Source organism: Emydura macquarii, unplaced genomic scaffold (assembly GCF_026122565.2).
Source record: "Emydura macquarii macquarii isolate MOO-44397 ecotype Brisbane River unplaced genomic scaffold, CSIRO-AGI_Emac_v2 contig_2768, whole genome shotgun sequence".
Lineage (NCBI taxonomy): Eukaryota > Metazoa > Chordata > Testudines > Chelidae > Emydura > Emydura macquarii.
In genome coordinates, this window is record NW_027132905.1 from 30,441,752 (window position 1) to 30,461,912 (window position 20,161).

Consider the following 20,161-nt stretch of genomic DNA (forward strand, 5'->3'; position numbering starts at 1 on the left):
TGGTGATCCCAAGATTGGTATCAGGAGAAACCTCTTTGCAAATAAATTGAACAAATTTGTGTTTGAATCGTTAACGCACAAATGTAGAACACCTCAGTTGCAACAAGCTCACATTTACAGTGGAAGTGCACTTTATCTGAAGTATTTGAAAATGTTGATTTTATGTTGCAGTCTGTTTGCTTATTTTTATTTGAAATATTGTAATATTGTGGAAGAAAAATGTGGAAGAAAAATAGCATAGTGCTCTGCTTGGGCAGATGCAAGTAGCGGTCGTGATTGGCTGTGGGCAGATCCATATCTAGTTCTTTACCAGAGATAGGATTGCTGTGATGTGAAGCTTTTAAAGGGAGTGGGGAGAAAGTATAGAAAATTGTTCTTGGTCCCCTCAGAATTAAAAGCAGCAAAACATAATTGTTAAAATTAATTTCAGTGAACTTTTGTTTGTTTGTTCAGGTGTTACTAGCAATGCATGCAAATGTTGAAGATCGAGGGAATAAAGGAGACATAACTCCACTAATGGCAGCTGCCAGTGGAGGCTATGTGGATATTGTAAAACTGCTACTTGTTCATTGTGCCGATGTCAATGCCCAGTCTTCAACAGGTAAGTATGGAACAGCAACTGGATGAATCAATCAGATTAGCACATACCAATTAGTCCCTCTTACATTCCTCTTACTTGCATGTTTTGAACCATTTGATTTTTAAGTACATAGTGCTTTCATTTAATAGACAGTATGGTACAAATTGCTTCAATTCAAAGAGTAAAACACTCATAACTGTTACATGGTATCAAACATGAGCCATCATTGCTCAGCTGAAACTGAACACCTGAGCGAAACTAGATGGCTCTTCCTTAGTACTTGATGTTATTTCTAATGCAAAGGCATTTTGTCAACTGAAGACTGCTGTGAAGTAGCATTTTAGGGTCACCAGTAAAACAAATTAAGCTTGATGTATTTTAATATAATAATTCAGTAACTAATACTTATCAGAACTGCATTTTCCTTAAGATTTATGTTAAGGGAAAACCCTAGCAAAAAACAGCCAATGATCTGCTCCATATTTCAAGAAACAAACTTTGATTGAACTGCTTAGTTCTTATCTGACTTTTTTAGCCCAAATTTCAATTTAATGCTTTGTTCAAATTTTATGTAGGTCAAGCACTTGTCCTTTTTAAATGTAGTTTTACCATGCTCTCTGTTGGCAAGCTTAAACTAAAATAGGGTTTCAAAAGATGACTTTGAGATATAGACTCAAATTTTGTTTTTTACATTTAGATATTTATGGCTGTTTAATTTGCCTGGATGAAAAAATGATCAGTTTTAAAAACTGATCAAATGCTGTTTCTGGAAGCTAAAAGTTTGAGGTTTTTGTGTAGTGCAGTGCATTGTTCAATCCCTGTCCATAGCAGAGAAACCTGTGTAATGGTCCCAAATTTTTTTGCTAGAAGTTCTCGTGTTTGTCAGTTTAGAAAACTTCCAGAACTACTCTAATGTTCACGTCTTGTTTTTTGTTAATAGAACAGGAAAACACTAAACTACTTTTGAAATGCAAAACACTATTTTGCATGATCGAGAATTAACCAAACCTGAATTTCGTGTTAAGTAAATTGCGTTCTGACAAATAATTTGATGAAAGACACAAGAATGGTGGTAGACATTGCATTACAGGATAAATAGAGGAAAGCCAATTTTAAATAAGCTTCAGGCATAGAATCATAGAAGGTTAGGGATGGAAGGGACCCTCAGGAGGTCATCTAATCCATCCACCTACTCAAAGCAGGACCAGCCCCATAAAGTGATTGCAGATCTGGCATGTAAAGCCTGCAGAATTGGCAGAAGGAGTTGCTACAGTCTAGAGCAGTGATACTCAGACTGAGGCTTGTTGCTCTTTAATGTGTCTCCTGTGGCTCTTTGCACTACATGTTAAAATACTGTATTATTAACCAATCAGAGTGCTTTTACTATGTTGTTAACCAATTGTAGTAGCAAAATGACTGAAAGTATTTTATCCATGAGAATAATATATCTAAAAACTCATACTGTTTAAATATGAATATACAGTACTATAGTAAATGAAACAATGAATTCACACTACTATGGCTCTTTTGGGTAATGTTGATCACTAATTTGGCTCCTGAATCACTGAGGTCTGAGTATCATTGGTGTAGAGGAAGGAAGCTGAAGTAGTAATAGGTGATTCAGTGGTACTATGAGTAATTTGTTCCATAATTGGAGAGAGGCATTTGCTTGTGTGGTGCAAGAGTTTTGAAGAGGGAAAATGAGCTGTTTTGAAGAGCATAAGATGAATTTGTAGTCTGCTGAAATGGTCTCAGGTGCTTGAGATATTCAGGATGCTTTCCTGAAAATGAAAGTAGAAAGTTCTGTCTTTGAGTGATTGCTCATATCCATTCCAATATAGGTGAGTACGTGCCCCGTGCACTGGTCCCTGGAACTTTTTTGCCCCTAGCAAGCCCTGTAGGGTTGGCTCAGGCGTCCCCTGGAGTACCGCGCTCATGCCGTGGTACGTAGGGTGCTGCCGACCCCGCGGGCCCCCAGTTCCTTCTTTCTGCCCGTTGACGGTAGCTGGAACGTCTGCCCCTTGCTTTCGAAGCAAGTAGCAATCCCTGTAGTTCTTCTAGTGTTAGTTGTTAGTTTGTTGTTTAAGTACAGTATTTAGTAGATAGTTGGAGATAAGCTTGCCCTTCCGGGCTTTATGTTGAGCTATGCCGGGCTCGACGTGTGTTAAAGCCTGCGCTGCCTCCGGCAAGGCTTTTCCTACCAGCGACCCTCATGACCGTTGCCTTGGGGAACAGCATTGGAGGGACAAATGTAGGATCTGCAAGGCATGGATCCTGGCGGCTGAGAAAGGGGACATCTGGCGCCGGTCCCGATCCCTGGGGCAGCCTGGCACCGACCACTTGGCACTCCCGGCACCATTCCCACTCCTCAGAAACCGACAGAGGAGCATGGCACCGATCTCGATCCCGATCCCCAGTATGCAGTCTGGTGCGGATCCCGGTGCCCCAAGACCCCAGGAGCACTTGTCACCGCTCCCGATCCCGCTCCAGATCCACGACACGGAGCCCGATGCGGATCCCGGCACCTGCGGATGATATACACTGCCCAGCGTGCAGTCCAGTGTGGATCCCGGTGCCCCCGGGAACCCAGTCCTCTCGGCGCCGGTCCAGATCCCCAGACCACAGACTACCAGAGCCTGGTACCCAGCGTGCCAGGCATCAGTCGCGTTCCCGATCTCGCAGCTCTGGGGACACTCGCCCCCCGCCACTGCATTTCCTCCAGTGCCAAGGAACATCGGCACCGCTCCCGATCCTCAACCTTGAGCCCGGTGCCAGACTCTGCACCGCAGGAGCACCCAGCACCAAAGGACCCCGCGTCACCCTCCAGAGGGTCGGCACCGCTCTCGATCCCCGAGGAAGCGTTGGCCTTCTACATAGAGCGGACCAGGCGATTCCGGAAGTCAACTCAGCTGTTCGTGGCAGTGGCAGACCGGATGAAAGGCTCACCTGTCTCCACCCAGCGCATCTTCACCTGGATCACCGCCTGCATTAGGACCTGCTACAAGCAGGCGAAGGTGCCACTTCCGGGAGCTGTGACGGCGCACTCAACTAGAGCCCAGGCCTCATCTGCGGCTTTCCTGGGAGGAGTGCCCCTGCAGGACATCTGCAGGGCAGCGACCTGATCGTTGGTCCACACCTTCACGTCCCACTACGCCATCGTGCAGCAGGCGAGAGAGGACACAGGATTCGGCAGAGCAGTACTGGCGAGAGCAGCTGAACACTGACTCCTACCCACCTCCTAGTTATGGCTATTTAATCACATATATTGGAATGGATATGAGCAATCACTCGAAGAGAGAAAACAGGGTTACTTACCAGTAACTGTTGTTCTTTGAGATGTGTTGCTCATATCCATTTCACACCTGCCCTCCGTCCCCATTGTTGGAGTCGGCAGAAAGAAGGGACTGGAGGCCCGCAGGGTCGGCAGTGCCATATGTACCACGGCATGAGCGCGGTACTCCAGGGGGTGCCTGAGCCGACCCTATGGGGCTTGCTAGGGGCAAAAAAGTTCCGGGGACCTGTGCACAGGGTGCACACTCACCTATATTGGAATGGATATGAGCAACACATCTCGAAGAACAACAGTTACTGGTAAGTAACCCTGTTTTTCCAAGGATACTATCAGTCAATGGTAGAAATAGTGAGTTTGTGCAAGTAAACCAGTGCTTAACCATACATCTGAAGATATTTTTAAAAAGTGGAATTTTGAAAGATTAGGGAAGGTGGAGGAGTAGGTATTAAAAATAAGATAAACTTCAGCTGGGCAGTAACAGACATACGGCTAACAGACAAAATATGGTCAGTTTTTTAAACCAAGTGATACAGGGATACTAAGGTCATCCAGAAATATAGGCAACTTTTTTATTAACAAATTATACAGGAAGAAAATGGTGGGTGAGGGGCAAAAGCAGAAGAAAATAAAGAATGAAAGGTAAATAATTTACATAAATGGTATGCAAGTGTGGTAGAAATGCTGAGGAAGGTTGGAGTCAGAACTTGACTGTATTGGCTGCGAGAGATTACTGGGATATAGTTTACAGAAGACAGAAGCCAAATAAAACAGGAATGATGGCATTTGAATGAGATGAAAGATAGAATGGTTGTTGAGTGAATCTAGGGCTCCTAGAGAAGATAATATAGGCCAATAAAAGATTTAAGCTGATAAAAGGAGGCCTAGAACTAGGGCAATGTTCTATCTTTGAGTGATTGCTCATATCCATTCCAATATAGGTGTGTGCATGCCCACAGTGCACAGTTCCCGGAACTTTTTTTCCCCTTAGCAGACCTCCTAGGGCCGGCTCTGGTGCCCCCTGGAGTGCCGCGCCCATGCTGCAGCACATGAGGCACTGCCGAACCTATGCCCCCTCAGTCCCTTCTTTCTGCCAACTCCGACAGTGGGGACGGGGGGTGAGTGTGGAATGGATATGAGCAACACATCTCGAAGAACAACAGTTACTGGTAAGTAACCTTGTTTTCTATCTTCGAGTGATTGCTCATGTCCATTCCAATATAGGTGATTAAATAGCCACACCTCAGAGGTGGGTAGGAGTTACCGGTGAGCTGCCCTCAGCACAGCTCTGCCGAATCCTATGTCCTCTCTCACCTACTGAACGATGGTGTAGTGGGATGTGAAGGTGTGGACCGACAACCAGGCGGCTGCTTTGCAGATGTCCTGCAGGGGCACTCTCTCCAGAAAAGCCGCAGATGAGGCCTTAGCTCTGAGTGAATGTGCTGCGATGGCAGTGGCACATTCGCCTGCTCCTAGCAGCACTTGTTGCAGGATGTGATCCACTCGGAGATGTGCTGGGTGGAGACCGGTGATCCTTTCATCTAGTCCCCCGCCCGTGGTGAGGAGCTGCGCCAATTTCTGGAACGGCCGTGTCTTCGACGTAACAGGCCAGGGCTCGTCTCACGTCTAGCGAATGCCATCTCCAAACCCAGACCGCGCTGTTTGGGAAACACAGGGAGAGCTCAATCATGGTTACAATGAGGTTTGGAAAGCAACCCAGGCTAGGAGGCCGGGTGTGGCCTCCACTGCAGTTTATCTGTATAGAATAGTGTATAAGGGGGCTCCGAGGTCAAGGCCTTAAGTTTGGAGACCACCCAAGCTGAGGTAATGGCCGCCCGGAAGGCTACCGTCCACGAAGCGCGGCAGAGGGCGTGAAGCCATTGGTTCCAAGGGGGAGAGCCCTATGAGTCTCGAGAGGACCAGGCTGATATTGCCGGGAGGCACCGGGTTGCGGACCTGGGGATACCGCCTCTCCGCCCCCTTGAGCACCCTGACCAATGTGGGATGGGAGAACGGGGGTCTCCCCACTAGCGGGTAATGGAAGGCCAAAATAGCTGTCAAGTGGACTGTCAACTAGGCCAGCACCAGACCCTGGAGTACTTCAGGGTCACCTGCGGAGGCAAGAGGCTGGCGGAATGCCCTGGGACTCCGCCCAAGAGGTAAACCATGACCACTTAGCTTGATACGCGACCTGTGTAGAAGGGTCCCTGCTGCCCAGCAGGAGTTGTGGGACCTGCACCGAGCAGGCCCCCCTACATCCGTCAGCCACAGAGCCTCCAGGCCGTGAGCTGCAGGGAATTCAAGACCAGGTGCAGCAGGCCACTGTGGTCCTGGGAGAGATGGTCATGCCGCCTCGGGAGCCCCATGGGCGGGGCGAATGAAAGGTCCAGCAGCATGTTGAGCCAGCGCTGGCTCAGTCAGGCCTGAGCAGTGAATATGACATCCGCCCTGCCCCTGTTTATGTTCAGTAAGACCTTTGGCAGGAGTGGAGTGGGTGGGAACGCATACCTGAGGGTCCCCGTCCCATTACTGAGGAACGTATCTGAAAGCAACCCAGTCTCATGACCCCGGCGCAAGCCGAGCCTTGGCACTGCGCATTCCCCACCGACACGAACAGATCTGGTTGGGGGACACCCCACTTCTGGAGGATTGCAGTCACTATCCCTGAGTGCAGCGACCAGTCGTGGTGGGGTAGAAACGACCTGTTGAGGCGATCCGCCTCGTCGCTCTTCACCCCCATGAGGTTTGATGCAGTCCAGCGGAGTCGTGCCTCATGGCAAAGCCCCACGGATGGGTAGTTTCCTCGCAGAGAGGTCGGGAAGACGCCCCTCCCTGCCTCTTCATGTGAAATGGCTGCATTGTTGTCCGGCAGTGCCTGCACCACTCTGCCTGTCAGGGATCAGAGGAACAGCCTGCACGCTAGGCGAATGGCTCTCAGTTCCCCCATGGTGACCTGCAAGCACTTTTCCTCCACCAACCAGAGTCCCCGAGTGCTCAGGCTGGCACCCAGGTGGGCTGCCATCCCACATACGAGCCGTCGGAACTTAAGGTGACCGACAGGATCAGTTCCACGAAGGGAACATCCTTCCCTACTGCCCTGGGGAATCTTCACCAGTCCAAGGAGGCGAGGGCGGGTGGGGAACTGGACCACCCAGTTCAGTGGGTGTTTGCTCGGCACATATACCGAAGCCAACCATGCCTGAAGCGGTCTGTGCCTCAGGCGAGCTAGCCTCACTATGTATGTGCAGGCCGGCATGTGGCCTAACAGCAGTAGGCAGTGCCTGGTTGTTGTCGTGGAGTATCGGTGCAGCTGGGAGATGATAGAGACTAGCACCTGAAAATATGGCTGACACAGGAAGGTTCTGGCCTGGGGAGCGTCCAGGATGGCCCCAAGGAACTCTATGCGTTTCACTGGGGTCAGTGGACGTCTGTTCGTTTATGAGCAGACCCAGCCTGCTGCACGTAGAGCAGCGTAAGTCGCGCTGACCTGCACTGGGAACCTGGACCTACCCCCATCAACCAATTGTCCAGGAAGGAAGGGAAAGATTTGCACATCCTTTCGCCTGAGGTGGGCCGCCATTACCGCCACGCAAGCCTGGGGCTGAGGAGCCGGCGGGAGCCCAGCTGCTGCCGGGAGCTCCAGTCCTGCTTAGAGCTGCGGAGCTGGCGGGGGGTGCGAGCCTGCTGGAGCCCTGCTGCCTAAGCTACAACACTTAATTACTTAAACTAAGTACTTTGATTAACAAAGAGATAAAAGAAGAGGAATGGCACTTGCAGAGAGCAAGTGCTAGTTCCATCTGACCATCATGGGCGGAAAGAAGAGACTGAGGGGGCGTAGGGTCGGCAGTGACTCATGCTGCGGCATGGGCGCGGCACTCCAGGGGGCACCAGAGCCGGCCCTACAGGGTCTGCTAAGGGCAAAAAAGGTCCAGGAACCGTGCACATGAGCAACACATCTCGAAGAACAACGGTTACTGGTAAGTAACCTTGTTTTTTAGTGTAATGTCTAATTGTTAATCTGTTCCTGAATTTTCTACCTCACCTGAAATCATAGATGAGAAATGCAGAAATCTGCTAGATTATGGTACAAATACTTAAGTAGATGAAAATTCCTTGTTTAAAATAGGTTTTGGTTTCATTTATTTACAGTTGGGTTAAGGTGAGGGAAGAGGAGGTTACTTACTTACGTACTTTTTATCTCCTCTTAGGCAACACAGCACTCACTTATGCCTGCGCTGGGGGATTCGTTGATATAGTGAAAGTACTATTGAAAGCAGGTGCTAATATAGAAGATCATAATGAAAATGGACATACCCCCTTAATGGAAGCAGCCAGTGCAGGTCATGTTGAGGTTGCAAGAGTACTTCTGGAATATGGCGCAGGAATCAACACTCACTCCAATGAGTTCAAAGAAAGTGCACTTACACTAGCATGCTATAAAGGTAAGGTATTTACATGTTTGTTTGTGAAGAAACTTTAGGTGACTCACCTTTTTGTGTGTGGTTTTTTTTGTTTTTTTTTGTTTTTTGGTGGATCGTTGTCAGATTTTGTGCTCGGAATCTAAAATTTCCTGACAATCCAGGTTAATATTAGAAAAATACCTTCAAGAGCCTAATTAGAATACTGGAATTTAAAGTAAACTAAATGTGAGAGTTGGGAAATCTCAAATTATTTGCAACTTAACCTTCTCCTATCCTACATATCCCACCTACCCTCCATCCAATGACATTGAGACAACATATATGTTTGTCATGACCATCATTGTTGCGACAAAGACTGCATCTTTCTAAACTCTGAATCTTGTTGCAAATGATGGTGTTCTATACATATGCTGTCTCAGTATCTCCTTTGTAGAGAAAGTACTAACACCCCTGTTTGTTGTGAATTTGATACTTCAACATTTGCAGCCAACATGTGGTAGAGGGAGAAGAATAATGGTGCTTATCTGTGACAGAAGGGTCTTAAAACCATTTAATGAGGTGGTATAATAGGTGGATGTCTTAGATTGGATTATATGGCAAGTTATGGAGGGGTGTTGCTTTTTCTTACTATGTTAAGGATAGAGGTAAGATATCATCTCTGGACCATAGCAGGAATATGGATTTGGGAGGTGATTAGGTTCTCCTAGTAATGTGTTGATTTGCATGTCAGTAGGTGGAGAATATGGGAGTGTCTTGTGGCTCATGTTGAAAATCTAAGCATAGGGGAAAATAGTTGGGATTCAGGAGACTTGTGACTTTACTGGTAGACAGTAGATGAGGTTACATGTTCAAAATTAAGACTGGCTGTAGAACTTCAACTCAATTTCCTGACTTGTAGGCATTTAGCCTTCTTAAACTGCAGTGAAGTTTCCAACCATAATTCTATAAAGCTTTGTTTTTAGGAAAGTTTTCTTCAAGTTTTTAAAAACTAAATTCTTAAGTGTTCTACAGTTTATAATACTCTTTCTTTGAGAAGTATTTCACTTAACTTTAATAAACAGTCAAGTAAAATCTTATTTTTCATACATGTGTATATTAAAAATGAAATAGGTTGCAACTGAGCTATTAATTTCAAACTCTAGGAGACTCAGAAAACATTTGCTGTGGAGTTTCTTTTTACTTACTGGACGATGTGGAGGATGAATACTGAATTTAATCATTTTATTTTTCTGCTATTCCTTTAATGGCTTTACAAGCTCTACCCACTATGTGAGTAGAGTATGTAAATTCCTTGAATGAAAAAGAGCTCTGTGGCTTTCAGAACCTAAATTGTATGAAATGGGTCAGCAGACGTAAATTTTTGGACAATGATAATTAGTATGACACCGCTTGCATTCTGAGTCCCTTATGAGGTCAGATCCAGCCATGTAAGGATTGTATGGGTTCTCTGGTGATGGTCACAGAGCTTGAAGACCTTGTAAACAGTTGCTGTAATTGGATTTATATGCTTTAGGGAGTTGATAAAATGTACAGATTCATGGTAGTCCTGAAATAAATATATATCCCACCCTCTGACACCAGGGATTCAGTTTAGGGCCCACCTTGAGATTTTTCTCCCTGCAGATCACCGACAAACTTCTCTGAAGTATTCAGTATTACTCTGGCAGACATCACCTTAAGACTCAACCTATCCCTTTCGCTTACCACCTTGGGCCTACTGCGCTCCATGGTCTTCTCCATCAAGACAGTTATGGAGTTATTCTTCTCATATCTCATGAGCACACCAGATTCCATTCACCGGTCAGAGCACCTACTAGCCCAGTTAGGGAAGTGTAAACCCTTGTAGAGATCAAGAACAATAGAAAGGAGAGGAGTACATTGAGGAAATGGAAGAATGTGACTTGCCACAATGTCTATTGGAAACCTCCAACCCTACCTTCGACTTCTGAGCCTAAACTCACCAGACAAAGCTGCACTCTTATTCTATAACACTCCTTGAAGACTACAAGTCCTTTCTGGAGTTGTTAGGGAGAACAGAAAATACTCAAGTATTGTAGTGCAAGGGGAAAGGATGTAAATTGTCAAGTATTCTCCATTCCGTCGTCCTGGGCAGATTGGCAATACCAGTAATGAAAAGTCCTTGACCCTGCAAAGGATTTAAGACAGACTCCAGTCACCCTTCATCAAAACAAGATGAAAAGAAGTATAAAGGTCTGCAAAAGACACATTTTTCTACTCATCTAGCTTCAAGTTCCATAGTAGTGTAGTATCTGTAGTAGTATCCAGGAAACATATAAACAGTTGGGACTGCCTAATTGAAGGATAAAGATCTCAAAAGGCTCAATCTCCTTGGCAGAAAACCCTGTTCTTCAGCATCACTTCAACTTTATATAGCTGACTGTCAGACTTTATTTGCGTAGTATGATTATCTGAACTGGGATAAAGGGTATCACCCTTTATTGACAAGCTCCCATAGTTGTCTGAGTTGAGATCTGAAGTATCTGAGAACTATCTGATGACTAGGATCTCTCTTCCAGCAGCCTTGAATACCTGTGGTCACAGTCACCATTGTGAAGAGGGATTCCAAAAGAAGTCCAAACTACTATTGGAGATCTTCCCTTTGAAGGATCAAATCTTTTCAGCTCCTGTACAGATGAATCAGTACATGCCCTAGAGAATTCTAGAGCAGTGCTGATGTCACTGGATATCATTAAGGTACCAGGGCCAGTTAAGACAGAGAATTTCCCCTTATTAGAAATAGAGGCCTACTGACTAAGTCTCACTTTACCCACCAGACAGCCCCCTCCTCTTCTGCTACCTACCTACCCAGCATCATCATTCAATTGATAGGTCTGACTTCAAAGTCATGAGCCATGTTCCCGTCCCACCAGAGCTTCCTTGTTCTTGTCCCCATTTTTGCTTGCCACCTTTCCTATTTTTCTCAGGCATAGTCTGGGATTACTTCAAATCAATGGTTGTTTGAGATTACTTTCAATCCTTGACCCCAGCTGATCTCTCTTCTGTGGCCCTTTTTGTGAACTGAAGAAAGAGGGTGGATTCCTTACTTCAGCTATTCTGTTCTTGCTATTTCCTTATTTCCAGAAGAGAGGGAAGTTCCTATTCTGCACCTGAGTTGATTAAAGAAATTCATATACTGACTCAAATTCAGAATGGCAATGCTAGCCTCCATCATTCTGTCTGTAGAAGCTCAGGCTTGGTTAATGGCTCTTGGCTTTCATGATGCTTATTTTCATGTAGCTATTCATCCGGTCTTAAGAAAATATCTTCAGATCACAGTGGGATATGATCTATAGCAATACAGGGCCTGTCTGTAGCCCTAAGAGCATTGACAAAATGTCTGGCAATAATAGCAACCCATCTAAGATAAGGACTACTTTTTTATCCCTACTTGGGTAACAGGCTTTTGAAGGGAAATCCTCCAGGAAGTATCCAGTAGCTTGTCCAGAGTCCTCCACCTATTTCATTCCCCAAGACTTGAGGTGAGATATCTCCCTGAAGTATCCAGCCCTTGGTTCACTGGACACACTCAGAATACCATATTCACTGTTCCCAAAGGAACAGTATCCCCAGTTTACCAGTTAGATCTTGGATCACCACATTAAGACACAGCACTTAGATATGTTTATAGTGAAAACAAGTAAAAGCTTACTTAACAAAATATAGAGAATTGAGAAGTAGCAAGTGAAAGTGTGGGAAAGGTTCCATGTAAAATAAAGTCATAACATACATTCTAGAGCATAGACTTGATTAACATGAGAGTTTCCTGTCTAATGAAGTTTAGCTCACCCAAGTCTTTGCATCATTTTCCAGCAGAGTTGGCTGTGGCCCTCCTTTCATAAGACAGAATGTACTGGCAGATTCTCCTCGGTGATGGATCCAGGTGTACCTCAGTACTCCTGGTTATGCCCCCAAAATCAATTATCTTTACTTGTAAACAGGATACCTCCAGCAGCTTTTGTTTTCCTGCAGTTTTGCTATCATGTGATTTCTGAGTCTCCATTAGCTTCAGCCTCAATAATGCTAATAGGTCTCCATTGGGAAGTGGACAGTAGACATATGGCTAGCCAGAGAGATCTTTCCTCCTACCTGACAGTAGCATGTTTATCATCGTTTGGTGACCTGCCTTAACTCTCACACATTAAGAACATAATTTTTATTAAAGATACTTGAATCCTTAAATGTTATCTGTACATGGATTTCAAAATGGTAATGCTAACCAGTGGACTACTGGTGTTTGAGGTCTCTACCAAAGCCATGTTTTGTTAAATTTAATATTCATATGCTTGACCCAGGGAATCTTTGTAAAACTGTGTGCTCCTCTGTACCCTCTGCCACTTGGCACGAATAGGTTCTTGGGTCACAAGGAGAAGAAGGGTATGTCTTAACTCATGGTAGCACTGTCTACGCTGCTGGATTGATTCTTCAGGATCAATTGGGCAGCAGTGGAGATCTGATCAGTTGAGCCAGAAGTCGACTCAATAAATCCACCCACGCAAAAAGATTAATGCTGCGTTGATAGGAGGGCATTTCCCGTTGGTGCAGTGTAGTGGGGACGCCGTGCTAATTAGAACATAGGAAGTTGATGGGAGATACGCAAGCTATGTAGAGTAGGTTGCATGTAGCTTGCATATCTTCCATCAACTGCTGCCGAATTTCGCCGTAAATGTAGACAGGCCTCAGATGCATAGGTTAGTTGCTCAGTGCATTAAATTATCCTACTAGTTAGCAAGTCTATCCCTCTTTTCAGGAATCGGCACACTCAATTGGAGCTCAAGCAATCTCTTCAGGTTGCTTAATGATATTCTTTACTGAAATCTGCAGAGCAGCTACATGGCGTTTATACTTTTACAAATATCCCTAGATCATGGAGATTATACTTTTACAAGTATCTCTAGTAGCCTCTAGATCAGATCCCAAATTTGGGAACACCATTCTTTAATTCTAATTTAGATAAACATAGATTGGATTCTGTAGGACCTGCTCATAGAATTGCTAGTGAGTCATCACAAGGACATGGACAAAGGCTCAGAGAATGGTTATTTATGTAGTAGTCACTGTGGATCGTCTAAATGTTTTGTACATGTGACTCTCACGGTGCACCCTCTATTACAGCCCATTGGGACTCCAGTTCTGCTGGGATTCTGAATTAGTGAAGGAACTGAGAGTTGGTCGGGATCATTCTTCCCTCTATGCCCTTGGATGGAGAGAGGGGCACGTGCACATGCACATGCAGGGCACAGGCACAGCCTCAATGGATGTTGCTGGCCAAAAGATTGGAGTCTTGTGCATATGAGGCACATGCACACTACAAATGGGATCCAAGAGCCACCATTACTGTAGTTTTTTACTTTTTCTGAAATCCAAGTCCACTTAAAATCTTTTTTTAATTCATTGGCTCATACAAATTTTCTGTCAAGGGAAAAATAAAAGTAGAGACTATTAAAAGTTAAAATCTTTTTGGGAGAAGGGGCTACATGAGCTAACGTTATGGTGGTGGTAACTCTCAGGCCAAAGCTTTCAGAAACTGTGTCTAAATTGAGATTAAGTCCATATTTAGGCCTCTGTATAAGCAGCCTTATTTTTCGCTCTGCCCAACATCTAGCAACTCTTGTTGCCTTAAGTGAGATGAGTACAGCACTTCAGAAGTTCAGGCACCTAAATAAGTTGAACTGACTTTTTAAAAAAAATCTTAGGCTTAATTTCCTATCCCAACTATTTCTTTTATTCATTTTGCAAGTTCTACAGACACTTTAACTTAATTAATGACTGTGAAACCTTGAGTTTATATTAGCAGAGACCTTCAGCAACTCCTGAATATTGAGGTGTGTATTAAACTCCAATAATTTCCTCCCAAACCGAAATTTAAGAGCATTTTGTGCACCATTGAAACATAGTTTTAAACATCTATTTCTGAGAAGCTATTACAAAATTAAATGTATCAAAGGTAAAACTGTCACTTTTCAAAGTTACGAACTCCATAACTTTGTATGAGGATAATAGGGCATATATTCCAACACATTTTTCTCTTGCCTAAAAAAAATCAGTAGAAACTTCAGGCAGAAATTTTAGCTGCTTTTCTTCTGAAAGTCAGAGGAGTGGGTGCTGGTATTTCTTTCAGTGGAAACTCTTATTTTCTTAACTGTGGAGGTGCTGTTGTGGTGTCTTAATTATATCCCCCTACATATTTGTATCTGGGGTAATGAACAAAACCAATATTAATGGTTGTGGATAGATGCAATAAGAACTTAAATTCAGATACCAGTTTCTTTTTAAATGGTAGACTGCAACAGTATGAAATGCTGTATGCTAAATAACTTTTAGCACTGGAGTAGACTTACTATCCTTTTTTGATATCATCCTTGGCACTTCTTACAACGTAAGTGAAACTCATGTAGGAAAGGATGATGTAATAGATAGGATTCTCACCTGGGATTCAGAAGCCCTGGGTATTCATTCCCAGTTCAGCTACAGACTTCCTATGTGATCTTCTTGGGAAGTCACTTAATCTACCCTGTGCCTTTAGCTCCCCTTCTGTAATATAGGGCAAATATTCCTTACCTTGCAGTGATGCAGAAAGGATAAAATCCATCAGTAAACGAGGCATCCAGATAATCGAATGAACACCATGCAAGTTCCTACATGGACTGGTATTTGCATTGAAGAAAAATGTAAAAGTTCCATAGATGAAAGTGAAATAAAACTAATTTGAGTGAGGTTGGACAAAAGTTTTAAAAACAGTTGTGGCAACTCTCCAGGTTTTTTAGATTGAAGCGTTTACACTGCAGCAATTTGATCTTTTTTAGACAATGCGTAAAAATACTCCTGTGAAAGTTATTTATGTAAAAACTTAAAGCTGAGTTCATAACTTCATGCTGTTCTCCTCATAAGTGTTACCTTGCAAAGGTAAACGTTTTTACCTTCTAGGTTGATTTCTCCTTTCAGCATTTTTTTTTGCCAGTCCATGTACTTAACCTATTTGGGCAAGTAAAGCACAAATACTATTTGTTTATGGTTTGAAGTCTCAAGGCAGGGTTTTAATAGTTTTTTCTTTTAAGTAATCCATGTTGAGTAAAACTATCAACTTTACATAGCCAGAAGATAAAATCTTCCAGTTAAAATCTACCACTGTTCTAATGTTGTGTCCATCTTGCATTCTGCCAAAATAGCAGTGTACTTACAAATTATAATTGTATTAAGCTTGTAAAAGCAAACTACGAAAACCTAAATTATGATATTTTGACTAAACCCTTTCTTAATGTTTGTAACAAATTGTTTTGTTTTGTGTTTGAAGGCCATTTAGATATGGTTCGTTTTCTGCTTGAAGCTGGAGCTGATCAAGAACATAAAACAGATGAGATGCACACAGCCCTAATGGAGGCCTGCATGGTAAATGGCATTTAGTCAGTCAATTTTGTTTGGGGGTGAGAGAAAGGAGTAAAAGGGGTTGGTAGAATAAAGCGAGCCTTTTTTGGTTAATGAGATTTTTTTTAATCCACTGATCCAGAAATTTATATAAATTTTTAGGGTTGTCATACTAAGATGATCTTTCTAAAGTGGTATTTCAAAAGGCAGCCTGGTTCTGATTTATTCTGTGTGGGGGGGAAAAAACAGTTCTTTTGTTATATGGAATTTTCCCTGTGCTTTGGGTGCAGCTATCTTCTAGTGCCCGAGTAAGAATTTAACCAAATAGAATGGCTGTTTCTCCTGCCATTTGACATTTATAAAGAGACTGAGGAAGGAGGCTAGTTCTCATTTGTAGTCTCATGGCAGTTGTCTCAGTCGGGAAACCCAAGATTAACTGCAAGTTGGCTTCTAGATGCTAGGAATTTTCTAACCTGTATGCTGCCTTGTGAACATGAAGCAAAATCTGCCCTACAATCCAGTTCAGCAAGGTACATGTGCATGTGTGTAATTTTAAACATGCATAAGTAGCTTTCTGAATTGAAGCCTAAAAGGTTTTGTGCTTTTCATTTTAGTGTTTGCCCCGTTTTGGTCACAATGCATTCAGCAAAAATTTTTGTAACATTGAGCACAAGCACAGCAACTCTGGAGTCCTCTTCTCTTGCTGAGAGGCTGTTCTTGAGGGAGGTGCATCTTAATAAGAGCAGAAGCATAATTTTTGTATCACTGCTGTACCAGTTATAGTTGGTTTCTCTAGAGCGTTGGCTTTCAAAGTGCCGGGGGGTGGCAAAGTGGGGCTGCAGCAATCTGGGTGTCTGGGTCAGGGAAGCAGTGGAGGAATCCCCAGTGGCCAGGGACAGGAGCACAGTCCAGCCCCAGCAGCAGCCTGCTGCTCTCCTATCCTCCCTTTTCTGACCACCCGGGACTCCGCTGCATGTTCTCCTGGCTTGGACACCCAGCCAGCTACAGCCCCATGTATTTTAAATGCTCCAAAGCCTGTGGGAGTGAAAGGCACTGGGCCTGGGAGAAGGGTAGGGTGAGGAGCCCTGGTTAACTCCAAGCTGCCAGGGGCTCCTCCAGGAATGGAGCCAGCCAGGTCCTGCTGCTGCTCCAGGTGTGAGCCGCCCACCCCCCTTGGTGAGTCACTTTCTGCTCTGGACAGGCTGTTGTGATTCCCCTGGAGAAAGGAGGGTACAGCGTGCAATAAATAAATAAATACATACATTTTGGCAATATCTGTAGAGAGAATTGCTGCAGTCTGTTTTCAAGGATGCAGTGTGCCCTCATCTAGTAAGACAGGGTGCCTGAGTGACAACTGGCTGATGGAGAAGATTCACAAAATAACTTAAAAATGGACATATTAGTCCATATTTGAATATCAGGATATTTCCAAACCAAATTTTATGTTTTAATTTTATGGTATGACTGCCACAAATTCTGACTAATGGATGAGGCCTCATCTGTCAGACAGGTGCTCACAAATAGTTCCTTCCTCTTCCTTCTCGTGTGCCTCTGTTGAGGCACCATCTCTCCAGGCATTGGTGAAGCTCTGGGTTGGACATAACACAAGAGGACAAAGAGAACTTCTTTCCAGTAATACCTGGGGAGAGCTGCTAATACTCCTTCTGTACCCTTCATTTGTATTTGGCAGAAGGCCCATTCTGCCAGTTCTGGCTCCTTTTTCATTGTGGCTTTATGTGAAGCTGCAGCAGCCAGATTCAAGCAACAGCGGTTCTGACCCAGGTGACTGCTCAGCTTCTATAGCCCTTTGTGGTCTCTGGATATCCATAACTCATCCCAAGTTTTCCCTCTTTCCCAAAAACCCAACAAAGTAACTTTTAGGAAGGCCTACACCCTAGATTCAACTGTGACCTTAAATACATTGTGCTGAAGGTAAGTCTAGCCTACTCTATCACCACAAGGAAGTCCATTAATCCAGGAGCCCTTGATCCTGGATGGATCAGGCCTTTGCAGCCTCTCTGGTCTCACCAACAATTTATCCTTTTGCCTTCTGTCATGGAGTCACAAGGTCTGACCTATTTCCCCTCCTGTAACCAGTCTCCTGGGAGTGACTGCTTTATTGTGCCTGGCCCTAAGGATCCACACAGTTCCGTCGGGGCAGACTTGTGACCTCCAAGATTAGGCCTTGGGTATCAGCAATCCCTGTCTCTCTCCGTGGCTCCTTGCAATTAATCTAGCCACTTCTGTGGGAAACTTGTACTGTACCCCTTCAGCATGCACTGCTCTCAGTATTTACAGTGACACAGGCAGCCTTTTCAAAACAAGGTAACAATTTGTTAGTCATATGACATACAGAATCCAAAAGTCCTTAGGTTATCAGCGAGAGGCGGAAGTTAAGCCATACTCCATCCTGGTCAAACCAGTGTCATGATGAGACAGTCAACCTGTGATGGAATCCTGCTTGGCTCACTTATCTTGTCCCTTTGTCCACTAGGTGGGCTCCTGAGTCCCTCCAAAGTGTTGCCATCCCGATCATCTGATATCTTTTCCTCTTTGTTCTTCATCTCAGTTCACATTTTCTCACCTGCTAGGGTTTCCTGCTGTTAGGCATTGATTGTTCAGTTCTTGAGGCATCTTTGTCTTCATGGATCCCCTGTTGATTTGGATCAGTTTGAGCCTGTTCTTTAACGGCCTGGACAGCTAGGTGACCCTGCCCACCTATGTCTCATGTTCTGTCTTGAACAGACTTAATGCTTCTCTCTCTTCCCTCCCCCACTGGATAGCCATGCAAGATGTAGGAGGAAACTGAGGCACACATAGGAATCTTCAAAATATTACAAAAAATTCCCGCTTTGTCAGCCCTTCCTTCCAAGAAAGCTTACTCAGAGCTCCATCTCCACAGCAAGCACATTCCTTGGACCCTTTCTGGAGGTGGAGTGGAGTGGAATATCATCCTTTATCCTCCCCCTCCTCCTGTCTGGTGTCTTCTGAAAAGGGTGAGCTGGAATTTGATCTAGATTTGCTCACTGTGTTTCTTTCTCCCTTCACTTTCCTTTTCCTCCAGAAACCCTCAGAAGGTCATTCTGGAACAGTGAGGTTTCTTGTTACAAGGAACCTTAACATGTAACAAAAACCTTAATCTCTCTGGAGGAACATATCTGAATGAGGTGAAGCACCTTATTTTCCTCCAGAGCAGTACCTTAGAGCAGATTCTGCTTAACCACTGTTCTATAGCAAAGATTGTGTGAAGTGGATCATGTCCTCTTCTGATTGTGTCCACCCCATCCTACCAAAGAACCTCCTTGGATTATTCAGCCTGGATCCTGACTTCCGTGACCTCTGGCTGTCACAAAGATGGGACTCATTCTCTTCCCTACTAACCCCTGGGACTTCTGCCTCCTGAGGTAAATACCTTGTTTTGTGAGATGCCACGGCCTCCCCAGAAGGAAGGTAGAAGATGGGGTCAGGGGGAGGGTGCTACATAATCATTCAAACTGCTGATGCACAGATCTGTTCCTTCTACCCCTCTAGAACAGCCATCCAGTGGCTCATGAAATCTAAGCAGACAGTGATCACTCCAGGTTGTAATTTGTGGCAGACTGGAACTTCTCTATGTGCTTTACTGGTTTTAATGCCTTCAGTGGGTGGTATCTTGGGCCATATCACTTGGTCAATGTCTTGGGCCCCTCCACTCTGGCTCAGAGCAATGTAGATCCATCCCTGGGGAGGAGAGTTCACCTCCTAGCTTTGTCTCCTTGCCCTTACTTTTAAGGGCTTACAGCTGTTTACACAGTATCTTGAAGGAGTTCTCAGACAAATATCTGCTTCTACTGTAAAGAAACACACATCTTTGTCTTCTTCCAGCAGAAACAGGCTTAACTTCCTCATTGAGGACATCTTTAGTGAAGTACAAACTCAAGAGCAAACCTCAGAGTTCCCTTCACAAGGAATCCATCAAGTTGGCTTTTGAGGCCCACGGGAGATCCATTGACTTATATCCTGACCAAGTGAATCCAACATGATTGTATTGCTGTAGCTGAACCATCAAGCTTAGGCCCAGAACATTCCTTCCAAACAAAATCCAGTATTCTCTTCCACCAGGTGGAAAAAAAAAATCTAGTTTTCCCCTCAGTGCTCAGCTGACATCTGAATGTCAGTCTGGATGAGCTGGAAGTACTTTCATTCAAGAGAATGGTCACTTATTCTTGATGTCATTTATTGGACCTCTTTCTCTTGAACCACAACTTTCCCATATACTATAACATATGTACTTGGCCCCCCAAGGCTTGGATACAGCATGTATTCTCTGTCATGAGTGGATAAGGGAGTTCACACCTTTTCCTCTCCTCTTACTGATACCAGGGTCTGCAGAAAGTGAAATAGGATTGATGCCTGCTGATTCATATAGGTTTAGAGCATCTGAGATGGGTCTAGTTCATGGATCTTCATCTGTTCCAAGGACTTATCCTTTTTCCTCACCAGATCTGC

The 20,161-nt window shown here is 44.4% G+C and overlaps 1 protein-coding gene across 21 annotated transcripts in view; it reads left to right on the forward strand.

Moving 5' to 3' along the window:
• Window positions 1-20,161, forward strand: part of ANKHD1 (ankyrin repeat and KH domain containing 1) — a 209,125-nt gene that overhangs the window by 83,454 nt on the left and 105,510 nt on the right. For all 21 annotated transcript variants that reach the window (XM_067566869.1, XM_067566873.1, XM_067566852.1 and 18 more), the window contains 3 exons: window positions 454-601; window positions 8,078-8,311; window positions 15,603-15,697. In XM_067566869.1, the coding sequence (XP_067422970.1) occupies window positions 454-601; window positions 8,078-8,311; window positions 15,603-15,697 (477 nt within the window). The remainder of the gene's footprint in view (window positions 1-453; window positions 602-8,077; window positions 8,312-15,602; window positions 15,698-20,161) is intronic.